A 23,492-nucleotide genomic window follows, 5' to 3' on the forward strand; every position below is an offset into this window, starting at 1 on the left:
GTGCCGAAGGTCCCCTCCTGTACCCTGGGGCGGATAATCCTGCCCATCTCCCCAGGGGGCTGGGAGGGTAAATGCATAAAGAGGCACCTCGATACCATGGTGATGTACCTGAGACAGAGAGGGACATGCAGGCCCAGGGACACAAAGCAAATCACCCACGGGCCCAAACTTCCTGGGAGCTGGGAGCAGACATGGGATAGAGCAGCCAGGCTGGGCTCCTCCCCAAACTCCCCACAGCTGGAGGCTGCCGCCTGCCCCAGAGTCTGGAGGAGCCTGGGTTGAGCTCGGAGGCTGGATGAGCTGCAGGTTCTGCCTCGGGGCTCAGCTCCTGCTGACCTGCTTGTGGCAGCGGCACTGACACCAGCGTGTGCGCAGCAGGCTGCGTGTTACACGTGCCAGGCTCTGGTGCGAGTGAGGCACAGGCACTAGGTGCCAGACAATGGAGAAGGGGGGGAACAGGCCTGGCGCAGAGCAGGGCACACAGAGGGGGCAGGTGCCCAGGGATGGACTCTGTCCAACCGAGGACATCACTGGGGACACCCTAATATCTTTCCTGCGTGTCCATGTTATACTCACTCCCGTCTGGTCCAGCATGGTTACCCTCCTGAGACTCCAGCCTGGTCTTGGCCTGGGCAAGGGGGCAGGTTCCCCTGGGGCTGTGGCTGGGGTCTGTGTTACCGTGGTGGCAGCACCCAGGGCTGTGTGGCTCCTGGCTCCCCATGCTGGCATCCTCCTCCTCCGCCTGCTGTTTGCACAGGTGGTGCTCCACCATCATCTGGAGCTCTGCAGGAGAGAGAAAGGCCGGGGATGAGCAACGCGTGGGGGCTTGGGGCTAAAGGGGGAACTCCTGGCCCACGTGGGTAATCAGACATGTGGACACATGCCCAGTGTCTCTCCAATGCGGGGCACAGTACATCCAGCGCTGGGTCACCCCAGGTCAGACCTGATCCTGAGAGCCCCCAGGCCTGCCCCCAGTGCTAAGCCACCCTGGTTAGAGCCGGTGCTGATCTGTCTGGGCCTGTCTCCAGCACTGAGTCATTCTTTGCCCATTCCCAGTGCTGATCCTCTCCCGCCCGGTGCCCGTCCCTGGCACTGAGTTGCCCCGGGTCAGACCTGGTGCAGATCCCCTGGTGGCGACTGGGTGTGAGCAGGGTGAGATGACAAGATGGTTTTAACCCCTATGTCCTGTCTATCAGGACAGTGGCAGTAGCTCCGTGGTCCATGAGTCTAGGCCCCCGTGCCCCTGAACACGTACAGGGTCAGCCAGCCCAGCGCAGCCCAGCAGAGGGAGAGACGCAGCAGGGTGAGGCCAGTGCACAGCCAGGTTCTCCGCGGAGGGGAAGATGAGAGGGACAGGGCATGAGGTGGAGAGAGGCAATGAGCTGTGGAAAAGGTTCTTGTGCCAACAATGGCTGGGCCCTGCCAAGGGACAGAGGAGGCCGATTCCCGGTGATGGGAGGGCAGGCAGTAGAGAGAGATGACTGCTGAAAAGTGACTGAGCTTCTTTTCTTATACTGCTAGCAACACAATTATTCATTTAAAAATAACTCCACAGACATGTTAGCTGCTGCATCATCAACCGTGGAGTGGAACTGGGACACACCGTCAAGCCACATGGCTACTCAGTTTAGCAACCCAGTGTGCTTAATCAGTGTTCAAAATGGATCCAAGCCCAGCTCACAGCTCCAGACACCTCAAGCTGGAGGCGATGGGCGATGCCCCAGATACCCACACCCACAGCCACTTCCCAGACCTTCAAGTGACCCCGTCTTTAGAATGGGGGAAGGCACACTGGCCTGTGAGCACAATAGCAGCCTGCAGAGAAATGGGCAGGACTCCCCTGCATTATATAACCAACTGCTCGCTGGCTGGTAAGTGTCAGGAGGGGAATGGGACTGTTCTTTCCCTGTAAAAGCAGCAAAGAATCCTGTGGCACTTTATAGACTAACAGACGTTTTGCAGCATGAGCTTTCGTGGGTGAATACCCACTTCTTCGGATGCAAGTGGTGGAAATTTCCAGGGGCAGGTTTATATATGCAAGCAAGAAGCAAGCTAGAGATAACGAGGTTAGTTCAATCAGGGAGGAGGAGGCCCTGTTCTAGCAGTTGAGTGAAAACCAAGAGAGGAGAAACTGGTTCTGTAGTTGGCAAGCCATTCACAGTCTTTGTTTAATCCTGAGCTGATGGTGTCAAATTTGCAGATGAACTGGAGCTCAGCAGTTTCTCCTTGAAGTCTGGTCCTGAAGTTTTTTTGCTGCAGGATGGCCACCTTAAGATCTGCTATTGTGTGGCCAGGGAGGTTGAAGTGTTCTCCTACAGGTTTTTGTATATTGCCATTCCTAATATCTGATTTGTGTCCATTTATCCTTTTCCTTAGAGACTGTCCAGTTTGGTCGATGTACATAGCAGAGGGGCATTGCTGGCATATGATGGCACATATTACATTGGTGGACGTGCAGGTGAATGAACCGGTGATGGTGTGGCTGATCTGGTTAGGTCCTGTGATGGTGCCGCTGGTGTAGATATGTGGGCAGAGTTGGCATCGAGGTTTGTTGCATGGATTGGTTCCTGAGCTAGAGTTACTATGGTGCGGTGTGCAGTTACTGGTGAGAATATGCTTCAGGTTGGCAGGTTGTCTGTGGGCGAGGACTGGCCTGCCACCCAAGGCCTGTGAAAGTGTGGGATCATTCTCCAGGATGGGTTGTATATCCCTGATGATGCGCTGGAGGGGTTTTAGCTGGGGACTGTATGTGATGGCCAGTGGAGTCCTGTTGGTTTCTTTCTTGGGTTTGTCTTCCAGTAGGAGGCTTCTGGGTACACGTCTGGCTCTGTTGATCTGTCTCCTTATTTCCTCGTGCGGGTACTGTAGTTTTGAGAATGCTTGGTAGAGATTTTGTAGGTGTTGGTCTCTGTCTGTGGGGTTAGAGCAGATGCGGTTGTACCTCAGTGCTTGGCTGTAGACAATGGATCTTGTGGTGTGTCCGGGATGGAAGCTGGAGGCATGAAGGTAGGCATAGCGGTCGGTAGGTTTTCGGTATAGGGTGGTGTTAATGTGACCATCAATTATTTGCACCGTAGTGTCTAGGAAGTGGACCTCCCGTGTAGATTGGTCCAGGCTGAGGTTCATGGTGGGGTGAAGCTGTGGAAATCGTGGTGGAATTTTTCCAGAGTCTCCTTCCCATGGGTCCAGATGATGAAGATGTCATCAATGTAGCATAGGTAGAGAAGGGGCGTGAGTGGACGGGAGCTGAGGAAGCGTTGTTCCAGGTCAGCCATAAAAATATTGGCATATTGTGGGGCCATGCGGGTGCCCATAGCGGTGCCACTGATCTGGAGATATATATTGTCATCAAATTTGAAATAGTTGTGTCTGAGGATAAAGGCACAGAGCTCAGCAACCAGTTGTGCTGTGGCATCATCAGGGATACTGTTCCTGACAGCTTGTATTCCATCAGCGTGTGGGATGTTGGTGTAGAGAGCCTCTACATCCATGGTGGCCAGGATGGTGTTTTCTGGAAGGTCACCAATGCATTGTAGTTTCCTCAGGAAATCAGTGGTGTCACGGAGATAGCTGGGAGTGCTGGTGGCATAGGGTCTGAGTAAAGAGTCCACATATCCAGACAGTCCTTCAGTGAGAGTTCCAATGCCCGAGATGATGGGGCGTCCAGGATTTCCAGGTTTGTGGATTTTGGGCAGTAGATAGAATAGCCCTGGTCGGGGCTCTAAGGGTATATTGATTTGTTCCGGTGTTAGTGTAGGGAGTGTCCTGAGTAGATGGTTCAGTTTCTTAGTGTATTCCTCAGTGGGATCTGAGGGAAGTGGCCTGTAGAATTTGGTGTTGGAGAGTTGTCTGGCAGCCTCCTTTTGGTAGTCAGACCTGTTCATGATGACAACAGCACCTCCTTTATCAGCCTCTTTGATTATAATGTCAGGATGGTTTCTGAGGCTGTGGATGGCATTGCGTTCTGCACGACTTAGGTTATGAGGCAAGCGATGTTGTTTTTCCACAATTTCTGCCTGTGCACGTCGGCGGAAGCATTCAATGTATAGGTCCAGACTGTCATTTCGACCCTCAGGAGGAGTCCATGTGGAGTTCTTCTTTTTGTGCTGTTGCTGGGAGGGTAACTGTGTATCAGTGCGCTGTTCAGTGTTGTCCTGAAAGTATTCTTTGAGTCGGAGACGGTGAAAGTAGGCTTCCAGATCGCCGCAGAACTGTATCATGTTGGTGGGGGTGGCAGGGCAGAAAGAGAGTCCCCGAGATAGGACAGACGTTTCTTCTGGGCTGAGTGTGTGGTTGGATAGATTGACGATATTGCTGGGTGGGTTAGGGGTACCACGGTTGTGGCCCCATGTGGCAGGTAGGAGTTTAGACAGCTTACAGTCCTTTTTCCTTTGTAGAGAGGTGAAGTGAGTGATGTAGATCTCCTGTCTTATTTTAGTGAAGTCCGTTCGTATGGAAGTTTGGTTATTAATGAGAGTCTCCAGGTTGGAGAGCTCTTTTTTGATGTTTTCCTGTTTGCTGTATAGGAGGCTGATCAGGTGGTTCCTCAGTTTCTTTGATAGAGTATGGCATAATCTCTCACTGTGGGCTGTGTAGTATGTAGATAGCAGTGGATTTTTTACCTTTAGTCCATTTGGTATGATGTCCATCCGTTTGCATTTGGAAAGGAAGATGATGTCTGTCTGTATTTGTGCAAGTTTCTTCATGAGGTTGATGGATTTCCACTCCATACGGCTAAATGCAGTGCCTTGCATGGTGTCAAGTATCAGAGGGGTAGCCGTGTTAGTCTGGATCTGTAAAAGCAGCAAAGAATCCTGTGGCACTTTATAGACTAACAGACGTTTTGCAGCATGAGCTTTCGTGGGTGAATACTGAGCTCCAGTTCATCTGCAAATTTGACACCATCAGCTCAGGATTAAACAAAGACTGTGAATGGCTTGCCAACTACAGAACCAGTTTCTCCTCTCTTGGTTTTCACTCAACTGCTAGAACAGGGCCTCATCCTCCCTGATTGAACTAACCTCGTTATCTCTAGCTTGCTTCTTGCTTGCATATATAAACCTGCCCCTGGAAATTTCCACCACTTGCATCCGAAGAAGTGGGTATTCACCCACGAAAGCTCATGCTGCAAAACGTCTGTTAGTCTATAAAGTGCCACAGGATTCTTTGCTGCTTTTACAGATCCAGATTAACACGGCTACCCCTCTGATACTTCTTTCCCTGTGTGCAGAATGAATACAAGCAAGCGCCTATCCTCTGCTCCCCCAGTTCAGAGGGTCTCTCCAGAGGCCCCTACTGCCAGATGTTGGCAGGCATGAACACAGGACAAGACTGGGGGAGGACAAAGGGGGCAGTTGGCAGGGAAATGGAGCAAGGCTCAGAGGGAGAGGGAGGGAATGTGAGATGGAAGATGGGGTGGATGAAGGAAGCATGAGAGGACAGAAGCATTTCCCAGAGAGAACCAGGCGTGAGATGTGCCCGCTGCATGTCCTCGTGCCTCCCAACAGCAGCGTGAAGCGGAGGTAGTGCCACGGTACCTTTCATGGTGGGGGTCGTGCGGTGGACCTTCTTCCTTTGTCTGGGTGACATGGACAGACCCGGCTGCAAAGAGAGGGAAGGCCAGGTCACAACAGGATACTGCACGGCACTAGAGCAACCAGAGCCGGAGGCGCCAGCAGCTGCGTTGGTAGTTCGCTGGGGAGTGGGGCTGGCATCCAGCAGGCACAGAACAGGGCACACTGCCCCCCGCTCCCCACAACACAGGTCCCAGGGTCATGGGTGGCAAGTTTGTAGAAATTTTGGTGGTGCCCAGAACCCGGCCCCCCCAACTCCGGCCCCCCAAACTCTGCCCCCACCTGTCTAAGGCTCTGGGAGGGTTTGGGGGGAGAGGTCTGGGGTGCAGGTCCTGGGCTGGGGATTAGGGTGCAGGAGGGGTGCAGGGTGCAGGCTTTGGGATGGAGTTTGGGTGCAGGCTCTGGGCTGGGGGTGGGGGTGTAGGAAGGGGTGAGGGGTGCAGGCTCTGGGAGGGAGTTTGGGGGTGGGAAGGGGTGTGTGGGAAAGGGGAGGTGGTGCACAATCTGGGAGGGGGGCATGCTCTGGGAGGGAGTTTGGGGATAGGAGGGAGTGCAGGGGTGAGGGCTGTGGGGCTGAGGATGAGGGGGTTCATGCTGCGGGGGGCTCAGAGCTGGGGCAGAGGATCAGGGTGCGGGGGGATGAGGGTTGGGGCTGAGGATGAGGGGTTCATGCTGCGGGGGGCTCAGAGCTGGGGCAGAGGATCAGGGTGCGGGGGGATGAGGGTTGGGGCTGAGGATGAGGGGTTCATGCTGCGGGGGGGGGGGCTCAGGGCGTGGGCAGAGGATCAGGGTGCAGGGGGATGAGGGCTCTGGCTGGGGATGAGGGTTTGGGGCATTGGAAAGGCTCAGGGCTAGGGCAGACGGGCAGGGTAAGGGCAGCCTGCCCTGCCAGTATTGAATGGTGGGCGCTAGGACCCTGGGGCAGAAGACAGCTGTTCTGCTGGGAGCCGCCCTACTCTGGCAGCAGAAGCAGGCAGGAGAGGGGCGCGCGCTGCTTTCTGTCAGGCAGGGACGCGGGGGGGGGGGGGACACGCAGGGGGAGGGGTGGCAGGCGGGGGCTGGGACCTGCTCCAGGTAGGGATGCGGCGGGGCGGGGGGAGACCCGTGGGGGCCGGGGCCCGATCCAGGCAGGGCCGGAGGAAGAGACCCAGCTCCAAATATTGCTGGAGCAGGGCACCCGGCCCTGAATATTCCTGGTGCTCGAGCATCACAAACATATATAACCTGCCGCCTATGCCCAGGTGCTTTTGGTCAGGATGGAGCAATGCCTGCTGCTGGGACCTGCCCACATTCTCATGTTCAGCCTGGGAGGGTGACACAGGGAGAGGGGTGTGCGGGCAGTGAGGTCTCACCACCTGGATCCCAATGGAGCAATGACCAGCTGGCAGCCCTGCTATAGCTAAGGGGCCCCAGACATCGGCTAATTACAATGAATCAAGTGCAGCGCTGGTATCCTGTACGTCCCCCTCCTCCAGCCCCAAGTGCATCCCCAGACACCTCACAACCCGCTGGACACAGAGGTGCACATGCACTCTCACTCCCCCCCCTTTGGAACAGCTTTGGTGAGGGAGCTTGTGGAGTGGCTAGGAGGGCTGGGGGCTGCCTGCAGATGGGACTGGGGGCTGATGAGGACACCTCCTGGGTGTGGCTCATTTTACAGTCACAGCTGGGACATATGGGGGACTGGTTACAGATTTCATATAAATCCTTCCTGGAGCTCAGAGAGAACCGAGATTCCTTCCTGACAGCCGTGCACACAGTCTGTCTGCTTCCACGGCCCTCACCCATCCACAGCCCCCACCCGCCCACTCCCCCACAGCTAGGCACGTGCACATTCACACAGCACACACAGACTCCCACACTTCCTTTACCCCTGCCCCTGCCCCCACACACAGTCTCTCCTGCCTGCTAGCTCAGGTCTGGAGTCACCTGGGGGAGCCGGGTCCTGGGAGTAGCCCAGTGGCCTCTCCTTGTCTGCACTCTCTACACCACTGTTCTCCAAGAATGGCAGGCTTTTGGCTCGCTGGGCCCAGGGATCAGGCTAGGCTGAGCCGATGCACAGAACCGCTCTGCCCTGCTGCTCTGGGCTGACCAGGAACATGAGACTCAGGCATGTTCCTGCTAGGAAATGCAAGGCATGCAGGAGTCCTACCGTGATGGGCTCCCCTGACGGGCGCCCGTGTGCAGGCCTGCCAGCCCCTTCCAAACCACCAGAGGAGGGTTCGTGAGACAAGGAGGCACCTACCTTCAGCAATGGGTTGGGGAGCCGGTCCTCGTCGATTTCTGTGGGGTGGAGGAGACGTGGAGAAAAGGAATGTGGGGGGAGAAAAGGAGCAACAGGTTAATAGAGAGAAGACTCCAGGAGCTGATCACACCCATGTGGATGCTCAGGGGCAGATCCAGCCCTGGTAGGGTGACCAGATGTCCCAATTTTATAGGGACAGTCCTGATTTTGGAGTCTTTTTTTTAATATAGGCTCCTATTACCCCTCACCCCGTCCTGATTTTTCACATTTGCTGTCTGGTTACCCTGAGCCCTGGGGATCAGCAGCAGCAGCTGCTTTATAACACTGCATTCAAACCATTAACCCTCTCCCTATACAAATAATAGAATATTATGGTTGGAAGGGACCTCAGGAGATCATTTAGTCCACCCTTCTGCTCAAAGCAGGACAAATCCCCAGATTTTTACCCCAGTTTCCTAAATGGCCCCCTCAAGAATTGAACTTAAAAGCCGGGGTTTAGCAGGCCAAGGCTCAAACCACTGAGCTATCCCGCCTCCTGTACAAAATCCTTTGTATTTACATAGTGTCCCCAGCTGGGGCTCTCAAAACACTGCAGAACCATGGATTAACTTCATCACAGCATCCCAGTGAGAGAGGGGGAAGGTCAGGGGGCTCAACCCTGGGTCTACAGAGGGGGAAATAGCTGGGCTATTTGCTCAGATATTCTTCCTGCCCCATCAAGCAGCCAGAGGCTGGGCCCTACTGACCACGCCTCCCATGTGTCATTCCCACCACTGCAAAGTGGGTGCAAAACACCACCCATTCACCATGGCAGCACTTTGTGCCCACCTAGAATCATAGAATTGTAGAATATCAGGGTTGCAAGAGACCTCAGGAGGTCATCTAGTCCAACCCCCTGCTCAAAGCAGGACCAACCCCAACTAAATCATCCCAGCCAGGGCTTTGTCAAGCCTGACCTTAAAAACCTCTAAGAATGGAGATTCCACCACCTCCCTGGGTAACCCACTCCAGTGCTTCACCATCCTCCTAGTGAAATAGTGTTTCCTAATATCCAACCTAGACCTCCCCCACTGCAACTTGAGACCATTGCTCCTTGTTCTGTCATCTGCCACCATTGAGAACTGGGGCTGGGCAGCAGCGGGTCATGTCCTGGCCGGGAGTCTCAATTTATTGCTGGTGAATGCACTGGCTCAGTTCCAGGGAGCATGCTGGCTCCTAGCACCCAGCAATGGAGTCTCTGTGCCAGGGCACCACAGCCCATGCTAGCGTGGGACACACAGCACAGCAGGCCTGATGCTGCCCAACTCACCCTGGCCCACACTGAGGCAGCTCCAGTTGCTGATGATTTGCAGCAGCGTTGCTGAGATCAGGATCAGGCCCAGCCTACTCGGTTTCTTTGTTCCCCGTTTTTCCCTGGTGAGGTGGGCTTTGTCCGAGCCTGTAGAGCTGAGTCCCTGCTGGGCAGCCTGGGTTAGTGGCCCCCTCTCCTCCCAGGCACAGGGACAGGGTGAGGACAGCATGAGCCTCCCAGAGCATGTGTGTGTGTGGGGGGGGCTCTCTTTGTACAGAGTGCCTATGGAATGGGTGGTCTGTGTGGGGTATGTACAGTGTGTGTGGGGAGAGCATGTATCTGCACAGCAGGGGAGGGTGCGTATGTGTGAGATTCCATGGGCTCTCTGCCTGTGTCTCTCCACCTCCCGTCAGGACCAAGCTGGGATGCTGTCGCCATGACAATTTCTGTTCCAACAGACTAAAAAAATCCCCCAGTTTTAAAACACTTTCCCACTCAGCAATGGGTATCCGACCCATAGCATCTCGGTTGCCTGGGAAACAAAAGAGGTTGTCGCCATGGTAACCAGAATTTCACTGAGAGGCTGCAGGAGGAGCTTGTGGCTCTCAGGAGGGTCCTCAATGGATCCAGGGTCAGCAGGTCGGCGGGTATCATAGGCCAGGGGAGGCTAAATTTCCCCTAATCTAGACTGTGGCCCCGCCCACGCTCCCCCCTCACCCTGCTCCGAAGCTGGCAGAGGCTCAGCTCCAGCCCCAGCCTGGAGCTAGGGGTTTGCCTGGCAGCTGGGGGCTGGCACAGGCTGGGGCGGCTTGGGCCAGCCCTGGGGTCAGGCTGGCCAGAGCGACTGGAGCAGGCAGGCCGGGAGAGGGGGAGGGGCTCTGGCCACAGGGTGTGTGTGAGAGGGGAGCTCAGTGGGTGGGGCCTCAGCTGGAAGAGATGGCAGGCTAGCCTCCCAGAAGGGTGGGGGGGGGTTCACCTGCCACCTATGAATAGAGCCCTTGGTCCTCTCCCCTTCCCAGACCTCAGTGGTCCCTCATTCCTCCCCTCATGCTGCTCTGAAGCGCTGGGAGAGAGAAAGAAAGAAAGAAAGAAAGAAAGAAAGAAAGAAAGAAAGAAAGAAAGAAAGAAAGAAAGAAAAAGAAAGAAAGAAAGAACATTATGTTGGCGGCTGGAGAGAGGCGGCTGCTGGTCGGGAGCCCAGCTCTGAAGGCAGAGCCACCTTCAGAAACAGTGTAGAAGTAAGGATGGCATGGTATGGTATTGCCACCCTTAATTCTGCACTGCTGCTGGTGGGGCACTGTCTCCAGAGCTGGGCACCCAGCCAACAGCTGCCGCTCTCCAGTACCCAGCTCAGAAGGCAGTGCATAAATAAGGGTGGCAATACCACAATGCCCCTAAAATAACCTTGCAACCCCCCTGCAACTCCCATTTGGGTCAGGACCCCCAATTTGAAAAATGCTGGTCTCCCCTGTAAAATCTGTATAGTATAGGGTAAAAACACATAAAAGACCAGATTTCACCAGGGGAGACCAGATTTCACAGTCTGTGATGTATTTTTCATGGCTGTAAATTGGTAGGGCCCTATTTATACATTGCTGTAGTAGCTTCCCAGGTAACAAGTCAGACTGACTGGTCTGTAGTTCCCCGGCTCCTCCTTCCCCCCCTTTTAAAGATGAGCACTAGGTTAGCCCTTCTCCAGTCATCCGGGCCCTCTCCTGTCATCCATGAGTTTGTAAATATTATTGACAGTGGCTTCAGCTAATTCCTTCAGTAACCTGGGCTGAATAGCATCTGGCCCCACTGATTTGAATTCATTCAAACTGGTCAGAAGACCTCTGATGTGTTCTTTCCTTAGCCCCATTTGCACCCCTTCCCCTTTATTGTCCATGGTAACTTCGCTAGTTGTCTGGTCACATATTACCTGGGCACCTGCCCAGAAGGCCATGTGAAATCATCCACAATTAATTGTTGTTTGGAGCAGTGCCAGGGATTCTGGGATTAACATGACTGAGTGCAGCATGGGATGTAATAGCAAGTCCATTACTGTAATGGAATCCAAAACTCTATTATACTGTTCAGCCACTAGGCGGTGCTGTGTGTAACCTAACTTATTTAACCTACCCTCAGCCATACATCGCGGAGCAATGACTAGACTAATAGTGCACACATCTGGTGCGTATCTTGCTCAGAAGGAAGCTCTGTGACCAGACCGCGTCTGGTACAGGAGCATGACATGGCATCAGAAATAAACTAAGAACAGAAACAGATGGGAAACAGCAACAAAAGTTGGAAACAGAAGGACCAAGCATCAAAGGTTGCAGGATCTCATCAAAGTGCCACTCTTCAATGCCCCAGAGAACTTCAGCTTTGACAAACCTTCAGAACGGACAGACTGAACACAATATTTTGCAAGTTTTTGTATTGCTACCAAGTTCCACAGTGAAACTGATGATATTCAGGTACTTTCTTTGTTTATGCTATTGGGCAGCAGGCAAATCCTTTGACTTTACTGAAGACAGTCATAAAGATGACTATGAAAGGGTTCTGGCTATGTCTGATGCATATTTTATACCTTGGAGAAATGTGGTTTATGAAAGAGCATGTTTTCATCTGAGAAATGCTGAATGTTTTATAAGAAACACATAAAAATCTTTCACAGAAGCTACAGTTGAAGACAGACTTAACCCACATTAGCCACAATTGAATAGAAAGGCTGGAATAAACTGTATAGACAGCCAACAAAATCCTATAGCAGGAAGATCCATTCCTTGCTCTTCTAAGTTACAGATCAACACCAATAGTGGCTACTGGATATAGTCCCTCACAAATCCTGATGGGAAGACAGCTCAGAACTATTGTTCCAACTTTGGAACAGAAACTATCTCGAAAGTGGCCTGACATGAAGACAGTAGCCAAATCGGACAAAAAGGAAAAAAATACCAAAAAACACTTTTACAACAGATGTCACTCCGAGAACAGCTGGGTCTAGAACCCGGTGACTGTGTTTGTGTCAAATTGGATGCAGAGGAAAAGAATTCATCACCCAGATCATATGTGATTGAGACCAACAGTGGCTAGTTCAACAGAAACTATTGTCATCTACAGTTTGTTCCTCAGCAAGATCAACAGAGCAAACTCTACAGATGGCGGATGCAAAAGAAGTAGACACAAGGATTCCAAACTGAACATAGCCAGTCATTGCAATTAATCGACAGCCAGATGAGCAAGCTGTTATGTGTTTGGGTTGTGTAATTAGAAAATCACTATGATTCAGAGGCACTTAACAGACTGATACATGCTGAGCTTCAAAGATAGCGTGATAGTGTAAACTTTGTAAATGGCAGGAATGTAGAACTTAAAGGGGGAGAGGTAATAGAATGCTAAACTGTATTATATAGTTCAGCCACTAGGTGGCATTGTGTGAAACATACCTTAGTTAAATTAACCTCTGTCATACCTGGCAAAGTATTAAAGGATCCTACAGTGCTCACATCTGGTGCGTATCTTGCTCAGCAGGAAGCTCTGTGACCAACCTGTGTCTCTCCGGGAGCATGACAAGTGCCACACGTGTGCCTGCTGAGTGTGGAGGCACTGGCTTGTGCTAATAAGGTCAAGATAATGACAGTGAGATAAAGTACAATCGATGTAGTTCTCTCGTAAAGACAGGGCTTAGCCAGCCACTGTGGAGAACACAATTCCCCCAGCAGCAGCTAACCTGAATAAAACTGATGAGCCTACTCTCCATCAAAACGAGCCTCCATGATCCTATTGTGCAGCGCAGGTGAAATGGAAAAAATAATTTCTAATGAATGTATTGTTATTATTTGTTATTTAGATGTGGTCATGCCTAGAGGCCCTGATCTTGGATGCTATATGCAGGTCACATTAGTATAGGATGAGACACAACCAACAGACAAGGGTGCTTGAGTGATCAATACAATAAGAAGCTGTCACCTAAGATGGTCCCAGGCTCCACCCACAAACAGCCACCAAGCACTACCCCCTTGACATGCCGAAAGAAGACCCATTGCACAGAGCTTTGTAACAGGATGGTCCTGCTCATTTTACATATAATTAGTAGGCTTCAGAGTCAACACACATTGAGATGAATGGGGGTGGTTCACTCAGTAGAACAGAGACCCTGGACTTCAGAAAAGCAGACTTTGACTCCCTCAGGGAACTGATGGGCAAGGTCCCTTGGGAGAATAACATGACGGGGAAAGGAGTCGAGGGAAGCTGGCTGTATTTCAAAGAAACCTTATTGAGGTTGCAGGAACAAACCATCCCGATGTGTAGGAAGAGAAGTAAATATGGCAGGCGACCAGCTTGGCTTAACAGTGAAATCCTTGCTCGTCTTAAACACAAAAGAACAGCTTACAAGAAGTGGAAGATTGGACAAATAACCAGGGAGGAGTATAAAAGTATTGTTCAGGCATGCAGGTGTGAAATCAGGAAGGCCAAATCACACTTGGAGTTGCAGCTAGCCGGAGATGTTAGGAGTAACAAGAAGGGTTTCTTTAGGTATGTTAGCAACAGGAAGAAAGTCAAGGAAAGTGTGGGCCCCTTGCTGAATGAGGGAGGGAACCTAGTGACAGAGGATGTGGAGAAAGCTAGTGTACTCAATGCTTTTTTTGCCTCTGTCTTCACAGACAAGGTCAGCTCCCAGACAGCTGCACTCTGCAGCACGGTATGGGGAGGAGGTGACCAGCTCTCTGTGGAGAAAGAAGTAGTTCGGGGCTATTTAGGAAAGCTAGACGAGCACAAGTCCATGGGGCCGGATGCGCTGCATCCGAGGGTGCTAAAGGAGTTGGCCGATGAGATTGCAGAGCCATTGGCCATTATCTTTGAAAAATCATGGCGATCGGGGGAGGTCCCGGATGACTGGAAAAAAAGCTAATGTAGTGCCCATCTTTAAAAAAGGGAAGAAGGAAGATCCAGGGAACTACAGGCCAGTCAGTCTCACCTCAGTCCCTGGAAAAATCATGGAACAGGTCCTCAAGGAATCAATCCTGAACCACTTAAAGGAGGGGAAAGTGATCAGGAACAGTCAGCATGGATTCACCAAGGGCAAGTCATGCCTGACTAACCTAATTGCCTTCTATGACGAGATAACCGGCTCTGTGGATGAGGGGAAAGCAGTGGATGTACTATTTCTGGATTTTAGCAAAGCTTTTGATACAGTCTCCCACAGTATTCTTGACAGCAAGTTAAAGAAGTCTGGGCTGGATGAATGGACGGTAAGGTGGATAGAAAACTGGCTAGATGGTCGGGCTCAACGGGTAGTGATCAATGGTTCCATGTCTAGATGGCAGCCGGTATCAAGTGGAGTGCCCCAAGGGTCGGTGCTGGGGCCGGTTTTGTTCAATATCTTCATTAACGATCTGGAGGATGGTGTGGACTGCACCCTCAGCAAGTTTGCAGATGACACTAAACTGGGAGGAGTGGTTGATACGCTGGAGGGTAGGGATAGGATACAGAGGGACCTAGACAAATTAGAGGATTGGGCCAAAAGAAATATGATGAGGTTCAACAAGGACAAGTGCAGAGTCCTGCACTTAGGACGGAAGAATCCCATGCACTGCTACAGACTAGGGACCGAATGGCTGGGTAGCAGTTCTGCAGAAAAGGACCTAGGGGTTACGGTGGACGAAAAGCTGAATATGAGTCAACAGTGTGCCCTTGTTGCCAAGAAGGCTAATGGCATTTTGGGTTGTATAAGTAGGGGCATTTCCAGCAGATCAAGGGATGTGATCATCCCCCTCTACTCAGCACTGGTGAGGCCTCATTTGGAGTACTGTGTCCAGTTTTGGGCCCCACACTACAAGAAGGATGTGGATAAATTGGAGAGAGTCCAGCGGAGGGCAACAAAAATGATTAGGGGCACATGGAGCACATGACTTATGAGGAGAGGCTGAGGGAACTGGGATTGTTTAGTCTGCAGAAGAGAAGAATGAGGGGGGATTTGATAGCTGCTTTCAACTACCTGAAAGGGGGTTCCAAAGAGGATGGATCTAGACTGTTCTCAGTGGTAGAAGATGACAGAACAAGGAGTAATGGTCTCAAGTTGCAGAGGGGGAGGTTTAGGTTGGATATTAGGAAAAACTTTTTCACTAGTAGGGTGGTGAAGAACTGGAATGGGTTACCTAGGGAGGTAGTGGAATCTCCTTCCTTAGAGGTTTTTAAGGTCAGGCTTGACAAAGCCCTGGCTGGGATGATTTAGTTGGGTTTGGTCCTGCTTTGAGCAGGGGGTTGGACTAGATGACCTCCTGAGGTCCCTTCCAACCCTGAGATTCTATGATTCTATGATTCTATGATTCCTCCTACAGCCACTGCCCCAGTCTGTGCACACTCGAGTGAATTTCTCTGCATTTGTTACACTCACTGATAACTGACTGCACTGGTGCTGTGCTTGGGTTGCATCAGTTGAGGATCTGGCCCTTACTATATTTTTAATGAAAACTGAGATTCTGGAGAACAAGGAGGCAATGGTCACAAAAAGACACTGGCACAATGGCGGCTCACACAGCCCAATGCAAGAGTCCTGTGGATGCCGTTCCCTCTCTGTACAGTTGTGTGGCAGGCTGCAAGGAGGCCTGAGCCCTGCAGAACCCATGAGTTGGATCATGGAGGGCAACCAGGGCCTGGTGTGGTTCTGGCTATGCTAAACCTCCCATCATTAACATTTCATTCCTGCTGTCACTTTCCATCTCTCTGAGAGGGAGATTTCACCCTGGCTGACAGAGCGTGTCTGCCAGCTCCTTTCATGGTAAGAGACAGAGTGTGGAGCCTTCTCCCTGCGATCTGGCTGCAGGGAGAATACCTCCATTGTGTGCATCAGAGGGTATCATGGCTGAAAAGGGGTTAGCAGGAAAGACAGACCAATTACAGCATAAATAAGCTTGGTCCACCTGCCAGCTCCTCTCAGCTCCATGCATTCAATTAGTTTTTGTTTGCAGAGACTTAATCAGCTCTAGGAACCTCGCATGCTCTGGCATTTATAACGGGCCGAACCAAACCCCTAGATCCAAATGCCATGGGGCTTTGGGATGTTTAAAACCTGGATCCAAATAAATGGCTCCAACTGGAGTGAGGGACTTGACATTTGAATATCTGCTTGCTGCTGGTCCCCAGCTGCTTTCCCTCCATCTGAAGGAGGGTCTGCTCAGCCCCTCAGACAGTGAGGGAGTGAGCGGCTGCGGCATTGCGAGCTCATTCATATTTGATCGCCCAGGATTGTTTTTAAAAGACTGCGGCTCTCTGTGGGTCTCAGTAGCGTGTCACAGCTCATTTGTCAGTGGAGTGGAGGGAGCTGGGGCCTTAGCTGGAACAGCAGCTAAATCTGCCAGCAGTGCTGCTCCCAGAAACAGGCCAGGCCTTTCCTGGCCCCTGAAGGCATGGAGCAGAGCATAGCATTGCATCAGGGGGGATTGCAACCCAAACCCAAGCAACAGCTGCCATTTTAATGGAACACATGAGTGAGAGAGTGACCCTGGCTGTTCTGCCTAGGGTGACCAGACAGCAAGTGTGAAAAATTGGGATGGGGGTGGAAGTCTATATAAGAAAAAGACCCAAAAATCGGGACTGTCCCTATAAAATTGGGAGATCTGGTCACCCTAGTTTTGCCATAGGAATTAGCACGCAGATATTCCTTCCCCAGAACTGGGCACAAAAAGCAAGCCAAAGGGCGTCGTACTAGCTTGGCCTACAACAGAAAACCTGAACCAACTAACACGAAGGGAGACCCACTAATGGTCTGCACATATCAGAAGGGAGGAAGCTATCCAGCAGGGACAAGCCCAGGGTGGTGAGGAGGGGTGAGCGCTAGGAACGGCAGCACCAAGTTCTGAAAAGGAAAATCTAGGAGAGACGATTGGAAAATGGGATTGTTTTGTTTTTTGAAGAAAATTTCAACTTTTTGGTGGGAAACGAAGTATTTCAGTTTGGAAATGCCTCATGGGATCTGTAGTCTGAGTGCTCCAAACTCCCATTCCCCTCTACAGGCCAACCTCTGGTCTGACAGCATCTCCCAGCTGGTGAGGGGAGGCAGCTGCATCATGAAGTCCTTGTGTATCTTGGGAGACGTAGTCCAGGCCAGCTCATAGAGGAGAATGGGGAGATGAGAACTCCCATGAGGCCTGCAGCAGGCTCTCTGAATTGAAATATTTCTGTTTTCAGGTGTTTGGTTATTTAACAAAAAATGTGTTTTTCCTCAGAAAGCAGACTCTTTGGTCTGCTATTATTTAGTCAAAAACCCAATTTTCCATCAAAAATAATTTGATGGAATTGACCAGCCTGAAAATTTCTGGCAGGCATCCAGAAAACACTGTAACAATGTGATCTATATAGAACTGGATGAAATACTGATTTTTTCATTCACTGGCTGAACCAAAAAAATCCAAATTTCTGTTTGGTTTGCGCTCAGGGGCGGCTCTAGCAATTGCGCTGCCCCAAGCAGGGCGGCACGCCGCGGGGGATGCTCTGGCGGTCGCCAGTCCCGCGGCTCTGGTGGACCTCCTGCAGACGTGCCTGCGGAGGGTCCGCTGGTCCCGTGGCTCCAGTGGAGCATCTGCAGGCATGCCTGCGGCAGGTCCACCGGAGCCGCCGGACGACCGGACCCTCCGCAGGCACGCTTGGCGCGCTGGGGTCTAGAGCCGGCCCTGTTTGCGCTGATCCCAAACAGAAAATTTTCAGGTTTTCTGTTTTGTTTTCAGGTGATTTTTCTTCTTTCATTTTGGTTTTTAAGTTACTCTAGCTACATTCTGAAATAGAACATCGTTTTGAAAGGAAAAGTCAAAATGTTTCGTTCTGAAAGTGTAAAAAGTTTCAATTTAAAAAAAAGCTTTTTTTTAACAGCAGAAATGATTTGCCGAATTCAACCTGAATTCATGAAAAGCGTCAGTCAACCTAAAACTGATTTTTTTGTTGAATAAACTATTGCAGGGGTGGCCAAACTGTGGCTCGCGAGCCACATGTGGCTCTTTTACCACTGAAGTGCGGCTCGCAGAGTCCCCCCCTCACATCTCCCATTCTCCACCTACTAGCCTGGGAGAGGGGGGAGCTGGGGACCTCTGCCTTGCAGCAGGGTGGTGTGGTAGGGGGCTCCGCCCAGCAGGGAGTGGGGGTCTCGGGACTTCTGTGCAGCGGGAGGGGGGTCTTGGGGCTTCAACCCTGCAAGGTGCACCTGCCAGGGCTAGGGGCTTCAGCAGGAGCGGGGCTGAAGCCCCAACCTCTGGCTCTCAGAGGTGTGCCCTGGCTCGCGAACTTCTGAAGATTGTAGTATGTGGCTCCAGGGCCGCCCGGGGTGGGGTGGGGGGCAAGTGGGGCAATTTGCCCCAGGCCCTGCGAGTCACAGGGGCCCCCATGAGAGTTTTTCGGGGCCCCTGGAGCAGGGTTCTTCACTTGCTCTGGGGGCCCCAGAAAACTCTCACGGGGCCCGGGCCCCCCGAGCTTCTTCTGCTCCGGGTCTTCAGCGGTGGGGGGGGCCTTCCGCCCCAGGGCGGAAGGACCCCCCGCAGCCGAATTACCGCTGAAGCAGGACCCCTGCCGAAGTGCTGGGTCTTCGACGGTAATTCCGGCGGCGGGGGGTCCCCGCCTCGGGTCTTCGGGGCACTTCGGCAGCGGGTCCCGGAGCGGAAGGACCCCTCACTGCCGAATTACCGCCGAAGCGGGGGCCCCCCACTGCCGAGGCCCCCAGACCCCCAGAATCCTCTGGGCGGCCCTGTGTGGCTCGGAAGGCCAGTATGTTTGGCCACCCCTGAACTATTGTCTGAAAAAGTTCACCCAGCTCTCGTTCTGTGTTGTTAGTGGGAGTCACCAGGTGCTGCTATTACACACAGTCTTACACATTCTTTTCCCAGCGAGTGAGCAGCATCCAGCCTTCGAAGAAATGCTCTATTGTTGTTAGCTTTGCAATATAGTTTCTTTGGGGGAGCTGTTGCAAACAGCTGAGACTTTGCTCCTTGTCCAACTCTCTCTAGCTAGCACCAGTTCAGGGGCAGGGTTACTCCATGGGCACCAGGCATTTAATAAATGTATCTTTCCAGAAAGCAGCTTGGAGTGTTGCTAATGAGCCTTTTGGTCATGGGTTTGAATCCCAGTGTAGCTGGGCTTAGACCTAGCAATTCAGTCCTGCCAACACACTCCAGAGCAGCGTTCCAGTACTTCTGACCAGCTCCCTGCCCCAGGACGGTACTGGTTATTGAGCTGCCATTACTCCTCCGGAGTGGGGAGCTGGGGCTGGGGGCTCCGGCACTCCTGTTTTGGGACTCAAGTACTGTCTGAAACTTGTTCCCCTCAAATTAGGTGGCCCTGCCATGACATGAGTTTGGCGAATCTCTATTCCATCTTATACTCTACATGTACCACCCTGCTGCATGTGAGACGGTGAACTGCTGGGGGCAGGGACTGTCTGTGCAGTGCCCTGCATGACCAGGCCCTGTTCTCAGTTGGGACCTCTAACAAGAGCTCCAGCACGAGGGGCACTCGTGATGACTGTGGTAGAGTTGACTACACTGTAAACCACGGCGGGGGAAGTCCCTGGATCAAAACAAAATAAAATCAAATCCACGATTTTTCAGACAGGCTCATGAGCTGTGAACTTTTGGGGTTGTCGATACAGCCACCGTGACCATCTGAACACATGCAGGTTGCAAAATGCCTTAACACAAGCCCCTTCCAAATCAGGGGCCTGATATCAAAGATGCTGATCACCTCCCTCCCCCTCGAATCAACAAGAACTGGGAAATCAGAAGCAAGAACAATCAGGCCATGTATTTCAGAGCCTCAATACGGGATTCAGGGCCAGACTGTGGGGTCCACATTGCAAATCGCCATCGGTGGCCTCTGCAGTGCAGTCTGAGTCCTGCTGCTTTCTTACCCACTCGCATGGCTCATGCCAACCTTGGCTAACTCACTCCCCCATGTCTGGTGCACACAGTCACCCCATGCCCAGAGGAAACACCACCCCCTGCCTGACAGGCCCTGGGCACAGCCTGCAAGGGCCGGGCGTGCGGCTGGGAGGGAGGCACAGTGAAAGACAGACCGGAAGAGTGAGGGAGAGAGCTGGAGAGGGAAGGAGGGAGAGGGAGAGAGGCAGAAGGAGAGGAGGGAAGCAGGAGAGATTCAAGGAGGGGGAGTGAAGCACAGTAGACAGCCACATCCCTGTCCCCCAGCCCAGAGGTTGGGAGCCCCATGGCTGCTGTCAGAGTCTACACGTCACATTGCAGGTCAGATGCAGCCCTTGCAAGCAGAGGGCAGGCGGCTGCCTTGACATCTCCCTAGACAGAGAGACAGAAAGACAGACAGATCCCAGGGACATGTAGTTCAGCCAGGCAGCTGCTGCCTGGCGCGGGGAGATGCTGCCAAAGGGCTCCTGGGATGGGACAGTGCAGGCCAGGGCTCTCGGATGCCAGAGGCAGCTGTTTCCAAAGGAGAGGGAAGATGGACAGGGTGAGGCAGGGGGCTGAGCCCCCAGGGACTCTATGACTGCTCCTGCCCTGAGAGCAGAACAGGAGGTGCAGCCTGGATTGGAGCAAGGTGGTGCTGGTGGGGGTGGGGAAGCAGCCGGAAGGGAAGGTGAGGGCGAAATCCCCCTCTGATGAGGAGCAAGTCGTCCCATTCCCCCCCCCCCCCGCCCCGGGTCTGGGGTATGCGCTGTGGGGCAGTACTAGAGCAGTGGTGCCTACAAATTCACCACTGGCACGTGGCCAGAAACCAGGACTGCTCTTCCGGATGTGGGGACCTTACAACCACGATCCCTTGCCCAGGCCCATTGGCTGGCCAGGGGCTGGGGCCCTCGTTAATGGGGAGCAGGTTTTGGAGCCGGTAGGGGAGGGAGTGGGGTTGGTGTGCCTGGAGAGGCCCCTGGCATACGGGCCTGGGCTCTGCAAGTTCCACCCAGACCCAGGGCCGGGCCTGAGAAAGGAAACCAATTTCCCAGGGTCTCCGGAAGAGAGACCGATTCCTGCAAATCATCCGCTGGCTACAGCTCTCACCTGGGGACGACTGGTCGCTGCTCAGAACCAGGGTAGCTGGAGTTGGCCGGCGCCTCCGGATCTAAACAGAGAGAGGGGACAAAGATAATCTCTAAACATCCACTGTGCAACAGGAGACTGAGCAATACAATACGGCAGCACTCCAGAGACAGAGCCAACACGCGGGGCCAGCCTGCCACTGCCGGGTGCAGCAAGCCGTTTGCAACTGGCTGCTGCATGGTTTCATCCATCAGCGGCACTGCTGTTCGGCCTGGTGCTATCTGTCTGTAGGTACTTACTACACCCTGGCCAGGGCTGGCTCCAGGCACCAGCCCAGCAAGCAGCTGCTTGGGGCGGCCAACGGTGAGGGGCGGCACGTCCGGGTCTCCCACGGCAATTCGGTGGCGGGTCCCTCACTCCCTCTCGGAGCGAAGGACCTGCCGCCGAATTGACGCTGAATACTGAAGCAGCGGCGGTAGAGCTGCAGATTGCGATCGCGGCTTTTTTCTTCTTCTTCTTTCTGCTGCTTGGGGCAGCAAAAACCCTGGAGCCGACCCTGACCCTGGCCATGTCTCTTGCACAGCAGCTGCAGGTGGGCTGATATTTAGTACAGCATTAATTAGAAATAGCTCAAGCCCCAAAATCTGCATCTGGGGGAGATTTTATACAACCATAAAGTTGCAAGGAGGTGGGAATTCACTCTGGGATTCTGGTTCTGTATCACTCCCAGCTGAGGATCCCAAAGCACCTGGCAAATATAAATGATTCCTCCCCTGGGCGGGTAGAGAAAGAATGTCGTCACCACTTTATAGATGGGGAAACTGAGGCACAAGAGAGGTCCACGGTTGCGCATAAAATTGATGGCAAACATGAGTATAGAATCCAGGTCTCCTGTCTTGAACAACAAGCCCAGTCTCATTCCTCTGTTAGTGTATCCAACATGGCAACATGCAGCAATATTGACTAGAACTGTCAAAATTTTTCCATAAATATTTTTTGATAGAAAATGGGTTTTGGACCAAATGGAGTTTTTCAAAAAATAATTTCCATTTACATCCAAAATTGGGTTTTTGTCAAAAATACAAAACCCCAAAAGCTGAGATATTTTAGTTTAAATCCACTTTTTTCCCAGTTTTTCACCAGAAACAAAACTGTTTTTCAAAGGAAAATTGCAGCAGAACGGCTAAACTTTTCACAGGGGGGAAATGATTGCCCAACCAGCTCCACTATTGTAACATGGGGCTTGTCTGTGCTTACAGAGCTGCAGGACTTACTGAAGAAACTACCTACACCCACAGGAGAGCTTCTCCCATCTGTGTAGGTACTCCACCTCCCTGAGAGGCGGTTGCTATGTTGACAGGAGAAGCCCTCCCACTGACAGCGCTGTCTACGCCAGGAGTTAGGTCAGTGTAACTGCATCACTCAGGTGTCCTGATTGACATAGTGATACCGGCATACGTTTGTAGTGTAGACCAGGGCACAGACAATGAAGAACACCGTCTCTTTAAGAAAAAGCTGAAAAAGTGACAAGGGAGCCGTATATAGTTTATAACTGATACAATCATTGCATCATCAGCCCGGGGCAGCAAGCTTGCAGATCCATTGGATTACAGAAATAATCAGGTAGTGGCACCCAGTGGATAGTACTGCACCTGGCCTGCTTGGTGACCTTTGGAAAGTCAACTTCCTTGCTCTGTGCCTCAGGGAGAGAGAGGAATTATTTAAGTTTAGTACCAATGTGGACACAAGAACAAATGGATATAACCTGGACACTAGGAAGTTTAGAATTGAAATTAGATGAAGGTTTCTAACCATCAGAGGAGTGAAGTTCTGGAACAGCCTTCCAAGGGGAGCAGTGGGGGCAAAAGACATATCTGGCTTCAAGATTAGGCTTGATAAATTTGTGGAAGGATGACATAATGGGATAGCTTAATTTTGGCAATTAATTGGTCTTTGATTATTAGCAGGTAAATATGCCCAATGGTCTGTGATGGGATGTTAGATGGGGTGGGATCTGAGTTACTACAGAGAATTCTTTCCTGGGTGTCTTGCCCACATGCTCAGGGTTTATCTGATCGCCATATTTGGGGTCGGGAAGGAATTTTCCTCCAGGGCAGATTGGCAGAGGCCCTGGAGGTTTTTCGCCTTCCTCTGCAGCGTGGGGCACGAGTCACTTGCTGAAGGAGTCTCTGCACCTCAAAGTCTTTAAACCATGATTTGAGGACTTCAATAACTCAGACATAGGTTAGGGGTTTGTTACAGAAGTGGGTGGGTGAGATTCTGTGGCCTGCGTTGTGCAGGAGGTCAGACTAGATGATCATAATGGTCCCTTCTGACCTTAAGTCTATGAGTCTATGAGTTTCCCCATCTGTAAAATAGGGATAATGATCCTGACTTACCTGTAAAGCGCT

The 23,492-nt window shown here is 52.2% G+C and overlaps 1 protein-coding gene and 1 long non-coding RNA gene across 2 annotated transcripts; one reads left to right on the forward strand and one right to left on the reverse strand.

The window, feature by feature from the left end:
* Positions 1–434: 434 nt before the first annotated feature.
* LOC123351856 (protein phosphatase 1 regulatory subunit 1A-like) lies at positions 435–23,492 on the reverse strand (the record flags this gene model as incomplete). Its single annotated transcript, XM_044991531.1, has 5 exons — positions 435–783; positions 5,538–5,601; positions 7,819–7,856; positions 21,103–21,163; positions 23,481–23,492. Coding segments are annotated over 5 exons (417 nt in total), but the record flags the coding sequence as incomplete, so codon positions are not given.
* On the forward strand, positions 9,669–12,739 carry LOC123351857. The gene is made up of 3 exons (XR_006574075.1): positions 9,669–9,748; positions 11,237–11,568; positions 11,845–12,739. It is a non-coding gene; the product is annotated as an uncharacterized LOC123351857 (long non-coding RNA).

This window comes from Mauremys mutica, chromosome 17 (genome assembly GCF_020497125.1).
Source record: "Mauremys mutica isolate MM-2020 ecotype Southern chromosome 17, ASM2049712v1, whole genome shotgun sequence".
NCBI lineage: Eukaryota > Metazoa > Chordata > Testudines > Geoemydidae > Mauremys > Mauremys mutica.